General features: G+C 32.0%; 1 protein-coding gene across 1 annotated transcript; it reads right to left on the bottom strand.

Annotated features, from left to right (window-relative positions):
- Nucleotides 1–4,941: 4,941 nt before the first annotated feature.
- LOC145575815 (subtilisin-like protease SBT5.4) lies at nt 4,942–19,907 on the bottom strand. The gene is made up of 13 exons (XM_081633613.1): nt 19,380–19,907; nt 18,987–19,093; nt 18,337–18,597; nt 18,221–18,244; nt 17,734–17,848; nt 17,218–17,404; nt 16,397–16,940; nt 10,505–10,603; nt 8,911–9,154; nt 8,500–8,606; nt 7,852–8,112; nt 7,231–7,345; nt 4,942–5,034 (listed from the first exon to the last, which is right to left on the bottom strand). Exons 1-13 carry the CDS (start codon nt 19,905–19,907, stop codon nt 4,942–4,944), a joined length of 2,685 nt encoding a protein of 894 aa, XP_081489739.1.
- Nucleotides 19,908–20,145: the final 238 nt, after the last annotated feature.

The following is a 20,145-nucleotide window of genomic DNA, read 5'->3' on the forward strand; positions in this document are numbered from 1 at the left end:
TTAATATTGTATTCATGATAATAATTTGTTATTTTGAATAATTATATTAATTATTAATAAAATAATTGTAATAATTATTAATATTAATGATAATTAATATTTATTAATCATAATAATAATTGATAATAATAGTTATCATTATTAATATTTAATAATTCAAACTATTAAGAATTAATATTTAATAATATTATTAATTAATAATTTCTAATAATTATAACAATTTTTTCAAATAAATAAATAATAATAATAACAATTAATAACAATTTCTTTTATAAACATTTGATATTAGAATCACAATGTGTAGAAACATTATATGTATGTGGGTATTGATTGTTAGTTCATTGAGTTGAATTATTTTTCAAATCTTTCCATACAATTTAAGAATTAAAAAAAAAGGTTGTTTTCAAGTAGTAATTTGTATATCATTATTATAAAGGGTATAAAATATATGATTAAGACAAATTTATAAGTAAAATCATTATTACTCATTAAATCATTTTATTTTAAAATTTTTGTGAAATAAATATAAGTAAACCGTTGTCTTTTATCTTTCTATTATTGACATATGTTAAATATGGTATACATATATTTATGTTTTCACTCACCTAAATCAATGGTATATGCACTTAGTAATAGTAATAGTAATAGTAATAGTAATAATAATAATAATAATAATAATAATAACAACAACAACATTAATAATAATAACATTAATAATTGCATTAATAACAATAATAATAATAATAGTATTAGTAATAGTAATAATAATAATAATAATAATAGTAATAATAATAATAATAATAATAATAATAACAACAACAACAACAAAAACATGAATAATAATAACATTAATAATTGTATTAATAATAATAGTAATAATAGTAGTAGTAGTAATAATAATAATAATAATAATAATAATAATAATAATAATAACATTAATAATAGTATTAATAATAATGTTGAAATCTGCTGTGCTCGGCTCGACTCTGCTCTGCTGAAATTTAATCTGCTCTGCTCTACTGACCCATGCTTTTCCCCGTCCAGAAGGTCAAAAGAACAGGGCCTAAGGCAACTGTTCTCTTTTTTCTATTACTTTACCAAGATCAGTAATACGAAGTTGTTGCTTTGCGGTACTATTTTTTTTCCTTTCCTTTTTTATTTTTTGTTATTTATTTTGACAGATTATTATTTGTTATCGAGTACACTTTTTTTTTTTCTTTTCAAATTTTATACTATTAATCAAACGGAGTAGTAATTTTCCTTGCCTTGTGCTATGAAGTATGATGAAAATGGTTTCAATTCCAACAGAAAAAAACAAAAGTACGAAGGTTTCAATTACTTTTTATATTATCTTACTTCAGATATATTATTAATTTCTATAATTGTCTAATATGAGTTTGCGCATTATGAGTTCTAAACGTAGTATGTTCAACAATATGCTTTTTTTTTTTCCTTCCTTTGAATAAACTTCCACATGATTACTATTGATATGCCTCAATTCGAGTACGTACTTGTATATTAAATTGTGACAAGGAATTATAATAAGTGCAATTAGTTATACTTTAAGATGATACAAATATAATTTTATTTTATTTATTATACGATCGTTGACTTAAAATAAAAATTTGCCTATGAGTTTTATAAAAGTGTAATTGTATTACCTTTAATTATATTAGTTTTAATTGTTTGGTTCAATTATGGACAATATTTTAGGAATAAGGAATACATTCGATAACTAATAAGAGGGTGGAATGAAACAATAACTAATTATAAATCATACTTGTATTTTAGTTTGTCAAGTTTCGCATTTTTTAACAAATCGGATTTCGTACCCCCATTATCATATTCCTGGATCCGCCACTGTACTCTGCTGTTTAGGAATCATTTTGTCATTTTTAAAGAGATAGCTGTAGCAAGCCAATAAAGATAAAGGAGCATAAAATACGATTTTCCAAAAAAAAAAAAAAAAATGGAGTATATAAAATACGAACAATGCAATTTTTTATTATTTATAACTTGTCATGATTATATATGACTATTGACGGATATAGAGAAAATTTCTCTTGGGGGACAATTAAAACTAAATTTGTTACATATGAATACAAGTACACAAATAAAGTAATAATAACAAATGAGATTAATATTACCATATTAATTAAAAATAAAACTAGATAAATTATATTCATGATTTTTTAAGTATAAATATCATGATATTAGCTCAAAAAAAGAAAAAAAAAAGTATAAGTATGATGACATTAAGTCATTAATAGTACATAAACAACCTTATAAATATAAAAAGCATCATGATCCTTTACCTTAATACAAATGGCTTATTACTTTTTTGGCTTATCTTTATCAATAATACTCCCAATCAATTGCCCCACCCCTAAGAATAGGTTACCAGCACCCACAAACGCACCGAATGAAACTCGCTTATTCTCTAATGGAAGTTGATAATGGCGCTTGTCTGGTTTGAGAGGTTGCTCCATTGAAGTTTGAGAGGTTGCTCCATTTGCCAGAAAAGCAAATATTATGAGAATGAAGATAATAGTGAACTTGACTGTTGAAGAATGAGTATTTGCCATGCGAAACTTTTTTTTTTTCCAAAGAAAAAATATTTCTGTGTGTGAAAATAGTTTGGCAAATTTTATCCCATTTATATGATTTGTTGTGAAGTTTGGTTCTTTTTTGCAGCAATGGCTACATTAATTTCATAATGAAAGCCATGAGGAAACTGAAGGTGTTACAGAACTTTGAAAGAGAATAAACAAAGCTGCAACTTCAGTTATTTTAATTTGCTAGCTACGTTTCATTATTAAATGAAACCGTACGTACATTCAACCAATCAACCGTAAACATATAAGTGGATGGGTTACTAGCTAGTAGCTAGAGAAATGGTTCAATAAATTGATAAGAAGGCTAGGGAGTGTAGTATATTTAATAATGGGTTACTAGCTAGTAGCTAGAGAAATGGTTCAATAAATTGATGAGAAGGCTAGGGAGTGTAGTATATTTAATAATGGGTTATTAGCTTTTATTTTTTATTTATTTTTTCGAAACCACCATTTCTAATTAATGTGTAATTTATATAGGGATGTAAGAAGTAAGGATAAAAACTACTCAATTTGCATCCAACTTCAAGTGTTTTAGTACCTTTATAACGTTAGGGAGTGTAGTATATTCAAGGAAAATTTGTCCAAAAAAAAAACTTTATAATTGCCCCATTTTGCGAAAAAAATTAATCTCTTAAAAGATTTATCGTAAAAGAAAACCTGAAATAAAATTTTTTTGTTCAAGACAACGGTCAGTGCCTCTAATTCACTTAATTAAACACTAATTTCTTCTAATTACCCTCTAACTCTCACTTAACCATATCATAATTAAATTAATCCATAAAAAAAAAAAAGGAAAAACCTCAACCTCCACCACCAGCCAGCCACCATCTCCCTTTCCCCCTCCCCTGGCTGCAGCCCCCCTCCCTCGACTGAGCCGTGCCGCCTTAAACCCCGCCCTCCCAGCGACTTACCTCTGCCGCCGGCCGAGACCTCCATTTCCCAAAACCCAGAGAAGTAAAAAACACTCAACAATGGCGTCTAATTAGCTTCCATCAACATTTTCCCTCACCTCATTCCTCAACTCATTGTCATCAACAATGGTTTTTGTTTTTTTTGTTTTTATTTATAAATTAATTTAATTCTTAAGATAAGTGTTACCAAATCAACACTTTATATTATCTAAATTAAAAAATTTTCAAGCATCTTTTAATTTGATCCCCAAACCCTATAGTAATAAAATAGTGGATGGCTTACTAGTTAGAGAAATGGTTAAAATTATTAGTGAGAAGGGTGTGCATAATTAATTTAACAACGGAACAATCATTTCTAATTGATGTGTACTTTATATATTTTTGCATGCGACTTCAAGTATATATTTTGGTGCCTTTGGTCAATGACTAGTTATTCACTTAAAGGGAAAGCTAACAAGGACTACTACACAAAATGTATTGGATCTTATGATAATAGATTGGCATGCATGTATATATTTTGCTCATGTACTTGAGAATTGTTTAGCGAGAGAAATTTTGATAGTAGTAGTATAGGTCGATCACACATTACATGCCACATGGTGAAATATTAAAAGACTTAATTAAGACATATAATTAATCAATTCATCTATAACCCAGGACAAGATACACAATAATTCAAGTATTGAAACGGGACATTACTTGGGGCACCTACTAATAGCTTATAAAGCTAGTAATAATGCATAAAATAATCAGTATTCGATGACTTTTAATTGACTAATAACCATGATCGTGATGTAGATAATTGATTAACTTCTATTAACTTTGAGTTCCTTTAAATAGGAATCAAGAGTAGTTAAAAAGCCTAGTACGTAGGTCTATACACTAGGAAAGATAATAACAAATATTTAAGGCTAACTCTATCACAACAGAAAGCTAAGATAAATACACGGAATAATAATCATATAGCTAATGATAAGGAAGACTAACATATTCTGCTATTAACAACAACATAGATAATATTTCAATATTATCCTTCTATACGCCCCCGCAAGTTGGACGGCCTTTGAGCAAGACCAATCCTGGTGAACAAGAACAAGTCAGTGAAGCCTGTTCTTTCAAGTGGCTTAGTAAGAGCATCCGCAAGCTGATCATTGCCTGAAATGTGTTGCACACGGAGTGTCCCTCGTTGTACTTCTTCTCTAACAAAATGTAAAGATAAAGCCAAGTGTTTCTTTCGAGAATGGAAGACCGGGTTTGCAGAGTAGTGTGTGGCACCTAAGTTGTCACAATATATACTTGGGACATTGCGGATGACAACTTTTAATTCTTGAAGGAGGGATAGATCTTAATTAGCTATAGTAGCTCAGCAGTGGTGGAAGCTACTGCTCTAAACTCAGCTTATGTGGAGGAGCGTGCTAAGCTCTTTTGCTTATTAGAGCTCCACGAGAGCGGGTTTCGACCAAGGTAAACAACATAGCCAGTTGTTGAAATGTAAGAGTCTCGATCACCTGCCCAATCGGCATCACAATATGCATGAAGCACTAGTAGAAAAAATGCTATTTGTAATGCCCTATTAGTAACCCGCATAGATTATGCGGGTTACAAATAAATTAGTATTAGTAACTGGCATAACCAAGGTAAGTTATAAATAGTAGGTCAATGATAGACTGAACAACGAACTATTAGTAATGGGAATAAAAAAGGTCGGTTGCAAATTATAATTCAAATTTTATTGACATTATTAATTATAACCGGCTTTATTAAGGTTAGTTACTAATGTAGCCCAGTAGCACATACGACTCAAAATGCTCGCTCTCGTATTTCTGCGGTTCCTTAGTTGTTAGTTCCTTTTGCTTCACTATTATTCTTTTTCCCCATTTTTTCACATGAACCCAGCCTCAACGTTTCTCTCTCCTCTAAATCTGCTCTAAAGCTCCTCCAAAACTCCTCTAAAGCTTCTCCAAAACTCATTCATCAAGAATATCGTCATGGTGTGCTCTCGATCTCCACCCAATTTATGTATTTTTATATAATTATTAGCGATTATTTGATGAAAATAACTATAAAGAACTCCAGGGTTTGTTCTTTTGTTTGTTAACATAATTTAATTGAAATTTTGAGGTTTAGAATCTGCTCTTTCACTCCTCTATTTGATTGATTTTGTTTCCTACTTTGCAATTTTGGTTTTTTTAACCCATTTTTCGAATTCTGATTTCCCGATTTTGGGTTCTTAAAAGAAAAAAAAAGCCTGATTTGTATTTTGGTTCTTAAAAGAAAAAAAAACGAACCATATTGGTTATTCGGTTCGGTGTTCGGTTCGGTTCGGTTTTAAACCGAGTTTGTTTCACCCCTACACATAAGCACATAAAAGGAACCGTCGAAGCATACAATGCTATTCTAAGGTCAAGGCTTGGGTGTCCAAAGGTACCATATCTTAAGGGACGATGCACGTATCAATCACTCAACGTGTTGTCCCATGACATAGCCCTCCCAACATTTTGTTGGTGATATGGGTGGGATGATTGTTATTGATTTCGGGATAGAAGCCTAGTGTTGGCAACCCCTAGTCAATGAGCCAATCCCTAATGGTTAAAGTGTGCTATGATTATGCATGATGCATTGTTGCTTGTTTGGCTTTACTTTTGTGAAAAAGGAAGATATTATGCGTTCAAGTCTCGCTTTCTAACTAGAGATTATCCAAGTTAGTTCTCGTTACAACCCATAGGTAACCTAGTGTTGGAAACCTTTAACCATAACTAAGAACTAATCTTGTAACCTCTAAGTCCCCAGTGGACTCCCCACTGTAAGGAGGGGGTGCCCATCGTAGGGGATCATTCTCCTTTATGCCCATGACCCTTTAAAAGCCTAAGACTTTACACTTGTTAGGGTGTACTAGGATTTGAATTCCTGACTGTTTGGGGGACTTGAATTAGAATTGATCCTATCATTATGCTTTTTTGTAAGAAACTAGTAAGGAGTCGCCAATGAGTTTTAGGAAAACTCATAAACCTCGCTCATGCCTTTCTCCCAAGTAGGGTTCAAGGGATATTTAGCATGGATCATAAGTTTACCCCATGGCCCAAATTGGTCTACGTGTACCAGAAATGAGTTCGGGAGCGAGGGTACTAAATTAAAGTTCCTTTAAGGGAGGAATCGTTATTCGGGTGTCAATTCTAAGAAGGACAAGAATAAGAGAATTTCAACAACGTGGAATTGTGAGTGTTGGGGAAAACCCGACATGAGAGCTAGGAGGGAAGTGAAGAAAAGGGCAAAGGCAATGGGTGTTGGAGGTTCGGGTGGATTATTTGATGGTGTTGTATGTGAGGATGAGTTAAGCCGAGGGAAGAGGACTTCCAAAAAGTGTGAATGTCTAGCACGGATTTATGCTAGTCTCAATAAAGATGGTGCTTGGGAATTGAAGACCGTGCACTTAGTGCATAATCACTTAATAGACCAGAGTCAATCCAAGCTTGTCAAGGAGTACCGCATAAAGCACATGTATACATTAACAAAAGTATAAAAGATTTCTTTGTTTCCACCATTAACCCCACATGTATACATTAACAAAAGTATAAAAGACAAAGATACTCTTACCTACTTCCTATATTTTGGTTCAATCCTTAATAAAATACATTTCGACGAGACAAACAAATAGGAATGAAAGAAGTAATAATTAGTTTTAAAAAAATAATGAGTACGTATACCTTTAAAATACCAGGGTTATTTTGGTTTGGACCCCTCGATGAGAAGAAGCCCATGATTGGAGATGGCTCTACTCCCAATGTATTGGTTACGCCACTGATTGACGCGGTTGGAGTCCTGTTACAAATTGCAATCTTTATTTCTTAGATATTCATATATTATTTACAAAACTAAATATATCTAATTTTTTATTTTTATTTACTTGCAATATAACCTTGTTGCATGCATTTTGAGGCCAAAATTATACAATGTAAACAAACAAATTAAATCAATATAATTTTTACACATTGTACCTAACCATTCTCTATTCTCGCTGTTAAAATGATTATTTTGATTAAAATCGTTTGTTTACCTTCATTAGTCACCTCCTAAAAGTGTCTGACCATAAATTGTGTTGCAAGTAAAAGAAAACAGTGGAAGTATATACCATGATCTTCCACCGTACTAGCATCAATTACATACATATCCAAGAGCTAACTTAGATAAATACAAAGAAATAACCTACCCCATGGCTCGATTTGATTTGTAAATCTGAAGTGAAATAAACATATATAGCTTAAGTTGTAACACCATATCTATGCACAAAAACAGGAAATGAGGTAGGCGTTATAAATTGATCTTACCTTGTAGAGTTAATATAAGAAAAAAGAGTTTCGCCGTCTTTATAGCTAAGAACTATAGTGTTGACTACATGAAATTGGTGAAAGACATCTCCATCTCCTCTCTTCTCTTCATATACAAAGATCATCCCAACAGCCCCAGCATCTTTAGCTACAACACTAGCCAATGTTTCATCTTTTCCAACCATTCTTCCAGCGTTGCGACATACCAAAATCTTTCCCGTCACCTTCGCAACATCGATACTTCCTTCTTGACATAATGATCTACATCCAACGTCACATGCATATCATATCGATCATAAAAAGAAATAACATATGCTTTGTATTAGCAATATTAATAAGTTGTAATATAGCTTAATAATCCAATAATTATACAATGTGATACAGTATAAAATCTATTACTAGGCCTCAACCATCGGATTAAGTTTTTGGTTGAGACTATCCTTTAACAGAGTATCAAAGATAATGTAACAAGAAGGTTACGAGCTCGACTCTCATCCACCACCTCCTTTCAAAATGAAATGTTAAGCGATGGGTATGTTAGGGACTCAACCAACAGCTTAAATTTTTTGTAAAGGTGGTTTTTAATATAATTATTCAAAATTATAAATTAAAAAAAAAATTAAGAAGAAGAAGATTAATTAAACTTACGCATCGCTAACATTAGCACCAGATATGCGAGCATCTGCACCAGTGATTAGTGGGTACAATTCACTGGGAACGTCAACTTTTGCTACAAAATCATAAAACCGTGTACCCTGTAGTAAATATTTAATTTTAATTTATTACTCCATATTAAATATTGGGAAAAGGAGTTTAGAATAATTATATTAACCACTTGATACTATGATTCTATGATTGTCAAAGCAAGTTAGGTAATAAGAGGCTTAGAATTTCTTTTTAAGTAATAATTTCTCTCTCTTTTTTTTTTTTTTCAATTGACACGTTTTTTTTTTATCATGTTTTCCAATGGACAAGTTTAACCATCACATCAATCAATATATAGCATATACATATATGTGCATATACATACCTTGACTTTTGATGGTTGCCGAGTTGAACGTGAGCAGAAAAAACACGATCAACAGTAGACGCACCAACAGATAGCACCCATGGATAATTATTTACAGCAGTCCCGGCATTCGGCCCACTATTTCCTACAGCAGCAATAGTGAGGATGCCATTCTTCATGGCATGGAAGGTAGCAATTCCAGTACCATCATCAAGATAAGCACTATTATTTGATGGTGTTGTATGTGAGGATGAGTTAAGCCGAGGGAAGAGGACTTCCAAAAATTGTGAATGTCTAGCACGGATTTATGCTAGTCTCAATAAAGATGGTGCTTGGGAGTTGAAGACCGTGCACTTAGTGCATAATCACTTAATAGACCAGAGTCAATCCAAGCTTGTCAAGGAGTACCGCATAAAGCACATGACCGATAAAATTAAGAAGAAGTTGATGAATTACTATGAGCAGGGGGTAACCATATCTCAAATACATGGGTGCATGGCGACTGATTGAAATGGAATGGATAACATGCCGTTCACTGTCAAAGATTTAAGACACGAGGTCTACAAGGAACAGAGATTGATGATGGTTGGAGGTGATGCAAAGGCAATGATGCAGTATTTTGAGAAAATGCAATCCGGGAACTATAGACACCTACTTTTGGCCTCCTATCCCGACAGGAATTGCGATGATGTTACAAAAACTCGTTCTTCATGCTAGATCAAAGTTGATGTGTTTATGGACTACGAAATGCATTATAAAGTAAGTTAAAACCTATATTTGAGATCAAGTTATCTTAGATCCTTTTCCGATTACTAATTAGGCCTAAAACGTGCTCATACATGTTTGAACTTGATTAATAACGGACCCAGATGCGTCAAATGCGATGATTGGATCCAATAGATCTTACATTGTTAAAAATCAAGCCAATCAGATAAAACAACCATCAAATTTCTATTAAAGACCTATACAGATGGATAGCCCTTTCAAAGAGCTTTAACGAAGAAGTTATGATCAAAACACTAAACCGAGCCCTAAAACCGATACCCTTGCACTCCAACAACCATATCTTTTGATCCATAATATATTTTAACCTAACTAAAACAGAATTAGAGAGTAGAAATTCAGATCTTTCCAGTGATATCTCACACGCCTTAATCCGACTTTGCAATCAAAAGTTATGGAAGTTTTAAAGACGCGTTTTCGTATAAGACAAACCGCACCGAGCGCAACTAATATCTTTTGTCACTATTATCAATTATTGAGGCAATTAATGGCACTGGGGAGTATATCATATTTATATTTTTGTAAAAGTTAGTCCAATTATATTTTAAACTTTGAAATTGGGTAATAAAATCAAGAATAATAAAAAATAAAAATAAAAAGTTGCACTACTTTTAGTAGCTAACCAATCGAGTATATATATATATGATGAGTAATTTGTAGTTTCAAAAATATTCTTATACGTAGTATTAATTATACAAATCAAGTTTCGGTCCCCCTATACCCCATGCATGTTTCAATATTCTATTTGAAAGGAGCAGTAGATAAGATTTGAGCCCGTAACTTTTATGTTACGCTAAGTTGAGCTGGTCCTTTAACATCATCTGCTAATTAATCTTATATGATTATTGCATATGTACGTACGTCGAGCCACCTTCAAGCTGTGCATAACACTGCCTAATGAGAACAAAGTTAATTCTCGGCAACACTTGAACATATAGCATGCACCTTTGACCAAATTCCCTACAAAAATGGTATAATCGAGTATTAATGAGGGTGAGAACACTTCAATTCATACATTGATAAATTATTACTCAAAAACACTACTTGCTAAAAAAATTTGTGTTTTCGATATCTGAATTCCTACCATTTTTTTCGCTAAGATCTTTTAAAAACTTCTTCAGTTGCTCACTGTCAGAAATGAGTTTATCATCAATTAGACCTTCAACGAGTGCAAAAAACACCACTTGAAGTTCAAAAAAAGAAAAGGTTCTCATCATCTTGTTATATGATGAGTCCAAATTAAAAAAAAAAATAAAAAAAAATAAAAAAAAAGAAAAAAAAAGAACGAAGAAAGTACGAAGTATATAATCACCTCTGCATAGCCACTGCTTGATTGATTGCTTTCTTCGGTATTCCTACCACAAAGATTTAAAAAGGGTGTCTTCTCATCCGATGAAGTTACAAGTTAAATTCTTAAATTTGCAAAAATCAAGCCTCAACGTCTTTAAATTTGCATTATAAATGATGCATATATAATAAACTTTAGGTATACAAAATGTGTCAATGTTATTCAAACGTTGCTATATATAAATTCTTAAATTTACTCTTTTAAGCTACTGCATCGAGTATGGATCATATTGTCAAAAAAAAAAAAAAAACAAAAAAAAAAAATCGAGTACGGATCATCAACCTTTTTAATATATTATCAAATCTATTGACCATAAAACTTGAGTTAATATAATAAGTCATCACATGTCTACTATTCTTCTTTTAATTTTACGATAAGAAAGAGCTATCTTGACCTGACCCCAACCTTTATTTTTGGTCTAGTTTATTGGCGGATCTACATAATAACAAGGGGTAGCACATGCTACCCCCAAAATTATGGGATAAAATTTTAAAAACTGCATATTCATATATATATTGCCAACGTTTGCTACAACGGTAATAAAAGAAGTTAAAGTTTGGGATGTGTGGCAAGGCCAAGGTTTGAACCCTAACTTCTATCTTATAAATTGTTTTATGAACAAGTTCTCAGTCAAATGTATGCTTATTCAAAATCAGATTTTTAATTAATATGAAGCATAACAATGTGCTAACACATTGCATGGAATCAAAAAAAATCAATTGGTTTATTATTTTGCTAATTGTTTTTGGAGGATTTTTCAATATAAAATCCCTAAAATAAAGTTCAGTTTTAATTTTAATTTTAAATGTTTTAAATAACTATGCGTTACTCCGTATTGCGCTACCCCTGATTGAAAATCCTGAATCCGCCACTGGTCCAGTATTTGCAAATTAGGCGCTTAAGAGTTGGGAGTAAAGGGGAGGATAAGAGTTGATCACCCTACCCGACCCCAAACACCTTCAGCTCACTTAGTAAGATTCAAACTCCTACCTTTAGTTAACACTTTATTGGTACGTGCTTCTGAGTTAGTTTACTCTGTAATGGCCACTGTCTATGAGTTATTATTGTAGAAGATATAAATTAGTCAAAATCAATCACCTAAATTAAGGGATATTATTTTATTGTATATTGTAGAATATAGTCAATATGCTTGTATAGGTTATTAGTTTACTTATTAGTATTCCTAGTACTGCTCCTATGTATAGCTTAACTTTAGTTATAAAGTTGAACTTACAGAGGAGCAACAGTATATCCAAAATCCTGCATAGTCCAAAATTAATCCAATTGTATCTGCAAACAATAAGGTATTGGCAATTAGTGTGTGCCTACAATTCCTTTTTCAAGTTATAAAACTGTGCAATTGCACGGGTTCTAATATTTTAATATATATAGATTCTACGGTTTGTCAGGAGTAAGAGTCAACACTTAATGCAATTCTAGCAACATTTTCATATTTTAATATATTTTTTTGGCAAAGATGAATAGATGATCAAAGATAGACTTAGTAAAAAATTCACCTTGATTCAAGGAAAACTAAGCTTAATTATTGCTACGATTCTTTTCTTTCCAAAAAAAAAAAATTACGGTTCTTTATTTTTAATTTTTTTTCAGGTAGATAATTGTATATTTTAAATTAACCAATTAGTTTTTTTTTTTTTTTTTTTATAGTTGAGATAATTAAGGATATTTTTTGTTAAAATATCCCCAAAATAACGCTCAATAGAATTTTTTTTTTTTTTAAAAAAAGAAAGTAGATTACCTAAAATCACACCATCTGTAATGCCCCACAGGCCACATCCTCTTTCAGTTTTTAATTTTCTTAAAAAAAAAAAATTGATGAAAATTTTATTTTCTTTATCCATTGGCAACTTAAAATTATGCACATAACTTCAACATTCAATGATGGCGGACACTCACGAATTTATATGACTAATAAAAATTAAAACACAAAATGAATCATACCACTTCTAACAATTAATCTCGAAATTTTAAAATAAAATCCGTACTCACGATTATTTTATACAGATTAAATTGATTACAAACTATAAATTTATACAAGTAAAAAAAATATTGAAGCATATGAGATTATTATACATTATCATTGATTTCATATGTACTTTGGTGATTTATGGTTATATTTTGGATGAATAATGAAGGTTGAAGATGAATCGCCCCATTAAAATAGGTTAAAGATGAAGTCTGCCATTGAAAATGGATGAAGTTATCAAAATGGGGATGAAGCTTTTAAAATGGGGATGAATTTGTACAAATGTTTTTTTTTTTTATTTATTTTGGAAGACTCACTTCAATTTTATAACATTGAATACTTGAATGGTTGTTTATAAATTATAATACTATAACTTGGAAAAAAAATTACCCTCTAAAAGTAATGAACCAAACAACACTTTGTTGACTGGTCGCTGACTTGTCATGACTTAAATGATGTGTAACTTAGATTTTTTAATTTTTTAAAAATGTAATATTCGAAGGCTAAGATTAAGCAATAAACAATATCGAGGGTTCAGATTTAGTCTCCTACTGTAGTCGACCATAGTCGTCCGTAGTCGACGACTATGTTAGAACCATCGATCTCATTAAATTTAAATTTCTCCTTTAAGTTTTGTTTAGATAGTAAGGACCATGATTAATTTATTGCTAATTAATTTTACCTTACATAGTGCATGTTCTTAAACACAAATTTTTGTATGTGGCTGACCACACGGTGTGGCCAGCCACAATTTTTATTATTTTTTTTTTTAAAAAATACCACAACTCTTCTCTCTCTTCTGTTCTTATCTTCTTCTCCAAGCCAAACCACACATCACCAACAACCATATCTCTACTCCACCCATTTTCTCTCTCCTCTTTTGTTAGCTTTTTATTTAAGCCAAACCACAGATCACCAACAACCATATCTCTACTCTACCCATTTTCTCTCTCCTCTTTGCCAAATTGATGCAATTAAAGCCCGAAATTGTAGAAATTGGGTGTTAAATTGATGTGAAAAATTGTGATTAATTATCTTTAAGATCATCAACAACATTTGAAGTAGTGAAATCGATGAGAACCAAAGAAATGTGAGCTCGTTTTCTTCGTGGAATCTTAGATCGAACATTCTACGTCAAAAATTGTAGGGTGTTACTAGTTTGGTCGGGGTACTTGTAGGGTGTTACTGGTTTGGTCAGGGGTTACATGTAGGGTGTTACTGGTTTGGTGAGGGTGTTACTGGTTTGGTCAGGGATTACTTGTAGGGTGTTACTGGTTTTGGTCAAGAGTTAATTGTAGGGTGTTACTGGTTTGGTTAGGGGTTACTTGTAGGGTGTTACTAGTTTTGCTCAAGGGTTACTTGTAGGGTGTTACTGGTTTGGTTAGGGATCACTTGTAGGGTGTTACTAGTTTTGCTCAAGGGTTACTTGTAGGGTGTTACTGGTTTGGTATGGGGCTTACAAGCAACCCTTGAATAAGTAACAAGTAACCCTTGAATAAGTAATTCATACAAGTAACCTTTGAAGTAACTCATATAAGTAACCCTTGAATAAGTAACTCATACAAGTAACCCTTGAATAAGTAACTCATACAAGTAACCCTTGAATTAACCCATACAAGTAACCCCTAAAAAAAAATACAAGTAACCCCTGAAAAAAAAATACAAGTAAATCTTGAAAAAAAAAATATACTAGTAACCCCTGAAAAAAAAATATAAGTAACTCTTGAAAAAAAAAATACAAGTAACCCCTGAATAAGTAATCCATACAAGTAACCCCTGAAAAAAAAATACAAATAAACTAGTTTATGGCCCTTGATGATCAATTATTACAAGTGGATAATTATATTGACAATTTAAATTATAGAGACATTTTCAACTAAATTTGCAATTTTTTATCCACATTTTACTCCTCAAAATTATATATGTGGTTGGTGTAATTATTTGAATAAACTAGTTTATGGCCCTTGATGATCAATTGATTAAAAATACTCTGTATATATAAGGCCAATGCTGAGAAATTTGAAAGACATGAAATGAGGTATATCGTACATCTATACAATAGCTAGCCATGTTTAAGGAGCTTTTTCGATTCGTTGTTATTTACATTAATGATGGAAAATATGTAAACATATATTTTTATGGGTATAAATGTCCACGTACTATTCTAAATAAAAATAAAATTAAAAAAAATTAAAAAAAAAAGGCAATTAACATTAACCAAGGATAAAATCGAAAAAGACAACTAACATTAATGAAGCCAAAATAAAAAATTATACATATTACATAGAGTAAACATGTAAATGTGCATTTTGAAGGGTATAATTGGTAGCACATTACTTATAAGAGTAATCTTGTACTTTTTATAAGATAGGAATTAAAAAAATAATAATAAAAAAAATCAGTTGTTAAATTGAATGAAATCGCGAATGAAAATTTAATCAAATATACCTTACAATTTATCTTATATCTTATTAGCAAGTTTGTAAGATATGGCGAATTTGTTCAGTCTCATAGTATGATATCACTAATCTGATATCATCAAACAATGATGGTAAATATTCTTTGTGACGTGATACACTTGGTCACCAAGTGATGTTTAGGATCATTATTGTTAATTCATACATATGGACATTTGCAAATTTTATTATTAAGTCCATGACCTTGTTTGTACCACTTGTTAGATTGGAAACTAAGTACTAGACCATTTATAACAAAAGTTAGAGGATCTCAAACACCTTCCGCGCATTCATGTGAACCATTCAAATTTTTTATGGTGTTGATTGACGCATCAACATGTATGTTCGTTGGCCTCTTTCAAAAATTAGTCTTCTATCAACGAGCAATGTTTTTTTGACAAGTCTATTAGTCCAAATCATTAAATGAAGGGATCATATTCCAAATCATTAATGTGTACTATTTTTCATTAACTACATACTTTGATATGATGTTACTCCATGCATGAGTCAAACATATCCTATAAATATAAGTAAAACTCTACTCTTTACATGCTATGATATGAATCTTCACTCTAGTATAAAAGGGAGCTTCGTATTTATTTATGATGGTTAGACAATAGACAACACACAATACAACATACAAGTGATTATATACTATCTCTGTGTAACATTTAGGTTGCGATGCTACAAAGAAATTTTTATGTCTCGTAAATATATAATACCCTTTTATTGTAACTAAAATCTACAAGTGTAATGGTTAATACAAGGGCTTCATCTTTACATACTTGTGTGTTCTTATTGTTTTCGTGCATTATTCCTTTATTTTTGAATTGACACTAATACTACAATGTATATAAAATTAATTTCATGCGTATAGTTAGTTCTAGTATTTCTTGCGCACTAGCTCTGGTTCAGGTACTAGTAAACAGTGTAAATGAAAATTACTAAACACAACTATCTACCTTTTTTTGGCCTTAACCGTAATAGGACTTCTAACAACATGTTTAGCATCGGACCATACCAAGCTTCCAAAAATGTAATCGGTGGAGAGATGATTGATATCCGCTGTAAAGATAAGTTTAAACATAATGGTTTGATCTTTTTGGGAGAACACCAAAGTTTTAGGCTCCACCACAATTGAAACTCCGGGCGGCGGCTCAATGCGTGGAACGTAGGTTCCTGGTTGTCCAACATTCTTCAACTTTCGAGTAACTATTGCATTGCCGATAAAATTCACGATAGATATGGAAGGATAATTGAAATCCAAGATGTTGAAGGAGCGCGGGCATTTGTAAGAATGTTGTTGGCTAAATTCTTTAAGAGTTGTACTATCTTGAGGATATGCACATAGGAAATTTAGGTAATCATATTGGTTCATGTCATAAACCAACCCAGGATCCATTGCTGCATTGGGTTTAACGTGGCCCGACCCGTATGCAAATGGGGTAGCGTCACTTATCTTGTCACTGTCACGTATAGGCATCCCTTCATTATCAAGTGGACTTGCTGCATTATTAGTACATGGTACACAATAGAATGTTAGGTTGCTTACACATACAATATACGAAGTATAAGGCCAGGTGTCAAAAAATCACCCTACCCGGCTTAATCCAATTCAACATGATCTACTAAAATATTATGGATTCAAATTTTGACCTAGTGATTTAACATGATTTAACTTTAAACCAGTTCTGACGTTGTCGAACCAGATTCATAAAGCATAATTGCTACCTTATAAATATATTTTATATTTATATCTATGTGGTTCGTGTACACAACATACCTGTAGTCATGATTGCGGATTTAATAGCTGCAGTACTCCAATCAGGATGTAGCTTCTTAATAAGAGCCGCAATACCAGTAACATGAGGAGTTGCCATTGATGTTCCGGTCAACATGCAAAACGGATTTCTATAGATATTTGGGGGACATGCAGCGAGAATATCTACCCCAGGAGCTGTAACATCAGGCTATAATAGATGAATAAGTACAAAGTAAAATTGCTTTAATTAACTATATTGTGCGTGGTAAGGAATCCATTTTATGACTGAATTTATTATTGAATCCTTTTGTCTCTACTTGTTTTCCCCGTATTCCTTTCTAAGATGGCCTTTAAAGATTTCTCTGTTTCCACCAATAACCCCACTTGTATACATTAATAAAAGTATAAAAGACAAAGATACTCTTACCTACTTCCTATATTTTGGTTCAATCCTTAATAAAATACATTTCGAAGAGACAAACAAATAAGGATAAAGAACTATTAATTAGATAAAAAAAAAATAATGACTATGCATACCTTTAAAATACCAAGGTTATTCTGGTTTGGACCCCTCGATGAGAAAAAGCCCATGATTGGAGATGGCTTTACTCCTAATGTATTTGTTACGCCACTGATTAACGCGGTTGGAGTCCTATTACAAATTGCAATCTTTATTTCTAAGATATTCTTATGATATTTACAAAACTAAATATAATCGTCATCTTCTTAATTATTAATTCTTTATTTTTATTTACTTGCAATATAGCCTTGTTGCATGCATTTTTAGGCCAAAATTATACAATGTAAACAAACAAATTAAATCAATATAATTTTTACACAAGGTACCTAACCCTTCTCTATTCTCCCTATTAAAATGATTATTTTGATTAAAATCATTTGTTTACCTTCATTAGTCACCTCCTAAAAGTGTCTTACTATAAGGTAAAATAAAACAGTGGAAGTAAATATCATGATCTTCCACCGTACTAGCATCAATTACATACATATCCAAGAGCTAACTTACCTCATGGCTCGATTTGATGTAAATCTAAAGTGAAATAAACATATATAGCTTAAGTTGTAACACCATATCTTTGCACAAAAACAAGAAATGAGGTAGGCGTTATAAATTGATCTTACCTTGTAGAGTTAATATAAGAAAAAAGAGTTTCGCCGTCTTTATAGCTAAGAACTATAGTGTTGACTGCATGAAATTGGTGAAAGACATCTCCATCTCCTCTCTTCTCTTCATATACAAAGATCATCCCAACAGCCCCAGCATCTTTAGCTACAACACTAGCCAATGTTTCATCTTTTCCAACCGTTCTTCCAGCGTTGCGACATACTAAAATCTTTCCCGTCACCTTCGCAACATCGATACTTCCTTCTTGACATAATGATCTACATCCAACGTCACATGAATATCATATCGATCATAAAAAGAAATAACATATGCTTTGTATTAGCAATTTTAATAAGTTGTAATCTAGCTTAACAATAATCCATTAATTATACAATGTGATACAGTATAAAATCCATTACATGCTAGGCCTCAACCATCAGATTAAGTTTTTGGTTGAGATTATCCTTTAACAAAGTGTCAAAAATAATGTCACAAGAAGGTTACAAACTCGAATCTCATCCACCACCTCCTTTCAAAATGAAATGTTAAGCAATTGGTATGTTAGGGACTCAACCAACAACTTAATTTTTTTTTCCTCCTTTTTGATGTGGTTTTAACATAATTATTCAAAATTATAGAAACAAATAAGAAGATTAATTAAACTTACGCATCGCTAACATTAGCACTAGATATGCGAGCATCTACACCAGTAATTAGTGGGTGCAGTTTACTAGGATCGTCGACTTTTGCTACAAAATCATAAAACCGTGTACCCTGCAGTAAATAGTTTAATGTTAATTTATTAGTCCATACTAAATTTTGGGAAAAGGAGTTTAGAATAATTATATTAACCACTTGATACTATGATTCTATGATTGTCAAAGCAAGTTAGGTAATAAGAGGCTTAGAATTTCTTTTTAAGTAATAATTTTCTCTCTTTTTTTTTTTTTTTTTTTTTTCAATTGATACGTTTTTTTTTATCATGTTTTCCAATGGACAAGTTTAACCATCACATCAATCAATATATAGCATATACATATATGTGCATATACATACATACCTTGATCTTTTTATGGTTGCCGAGTAGAACGTGAGCAGAAAAAACACGATCAACAGTAGACGCACCAACAGATAGCACCCATGGATAATTATTTACAGCAGTCCCGGCATTCGGCCCCCTATTTCCTACAGCAGCAATAGTGAGGATGCCATTCTTCATGGCATGGAAGGTAGCAATTCCAGTACCATCATCAAGATAAGCACTATTATTTGATGCTTGAGAAAAACTAATAACATCAACGCCATCATCAATAGCAGCTTCGAAAGCAGCCATTATATCTATGTCATTGCTTCCCGTGGTTTTAAATGTAGGGCATTGAACGTTCCACATCGTTTTGTAGGCCACCAATCGAGCTTTTGGTGCCATTCCTTTAGCTGTCCCATTCGCGAGTCCTCCCCAGCTTGCGAATGGGACGATACTCCCTCCCGCCGTTGATAGGGTGTGGGTACCATGCCCATTTGTGTCATCTCTAGGGCTCAACTTTTCATTGAAGGTACAATTTTCTTGTAAATTACTATTCTTCTCCATGGCTTTGTAAAAATATCTAGCCCCTATAAGCTTCCTGGATTTACATGAAATTTTTTTAAAAAATATAAATTCAAAATGAGACATTATTTAAAAAACGAAAGGAGTACAAAGTGAAGTTGATGATATAATAACCTATTGCACTTGAATGTCGGATCATATTTATTTTCGCAGGCTCCTTTGAACTTTTTGGGAATCGGGCCATAGCTTTCATCATCAGAAAAGCTTTGAATTTCCGGCC

Source organism: Chenopodium album, chromosome 13 (assembly GCF_948465745.1).
Source record: "Chenopodium album chromosome 13, dcCheAlbu1.1, whole genome shotgun sequence".
Classification (NCBI taxonomy): domain Eukaryota; kingdom Viridiplantae; phylum Streptophyta; class Magnoliopsida; order Caryophyllales; family Amaranthaceae; genus Chenopodium; species Chenopodium album.

What these genes read in the sequence shown, in the direction of transcription:
- LOC145575815 (XM_081633613.1), bottom strand. Translation starts at nt 19,907, where the DNA reads ATGGAGAAGAATAGTAATTTACAAGAAAATTGTACCTTCAATGAAAAG. An exon ending in ACGGTTAAGGCCAAAAAAAG is followed by an intron (nt 10,604 to 16,396) that starts GTAGATAGTTGT and finishes CCATTTTTGTAG; the next exon opens with GGAATTTGGTCAAAGGTGCA. An exon ending in GGTGCTAATGTTAGCGATGC is followed by an intron (nt 8,113 to 8,499) that starts GTAAGTTTAATT and finishes CGTTGGATGTAG; the next exon opens with ATCATTATGTCAAGAAGGAA.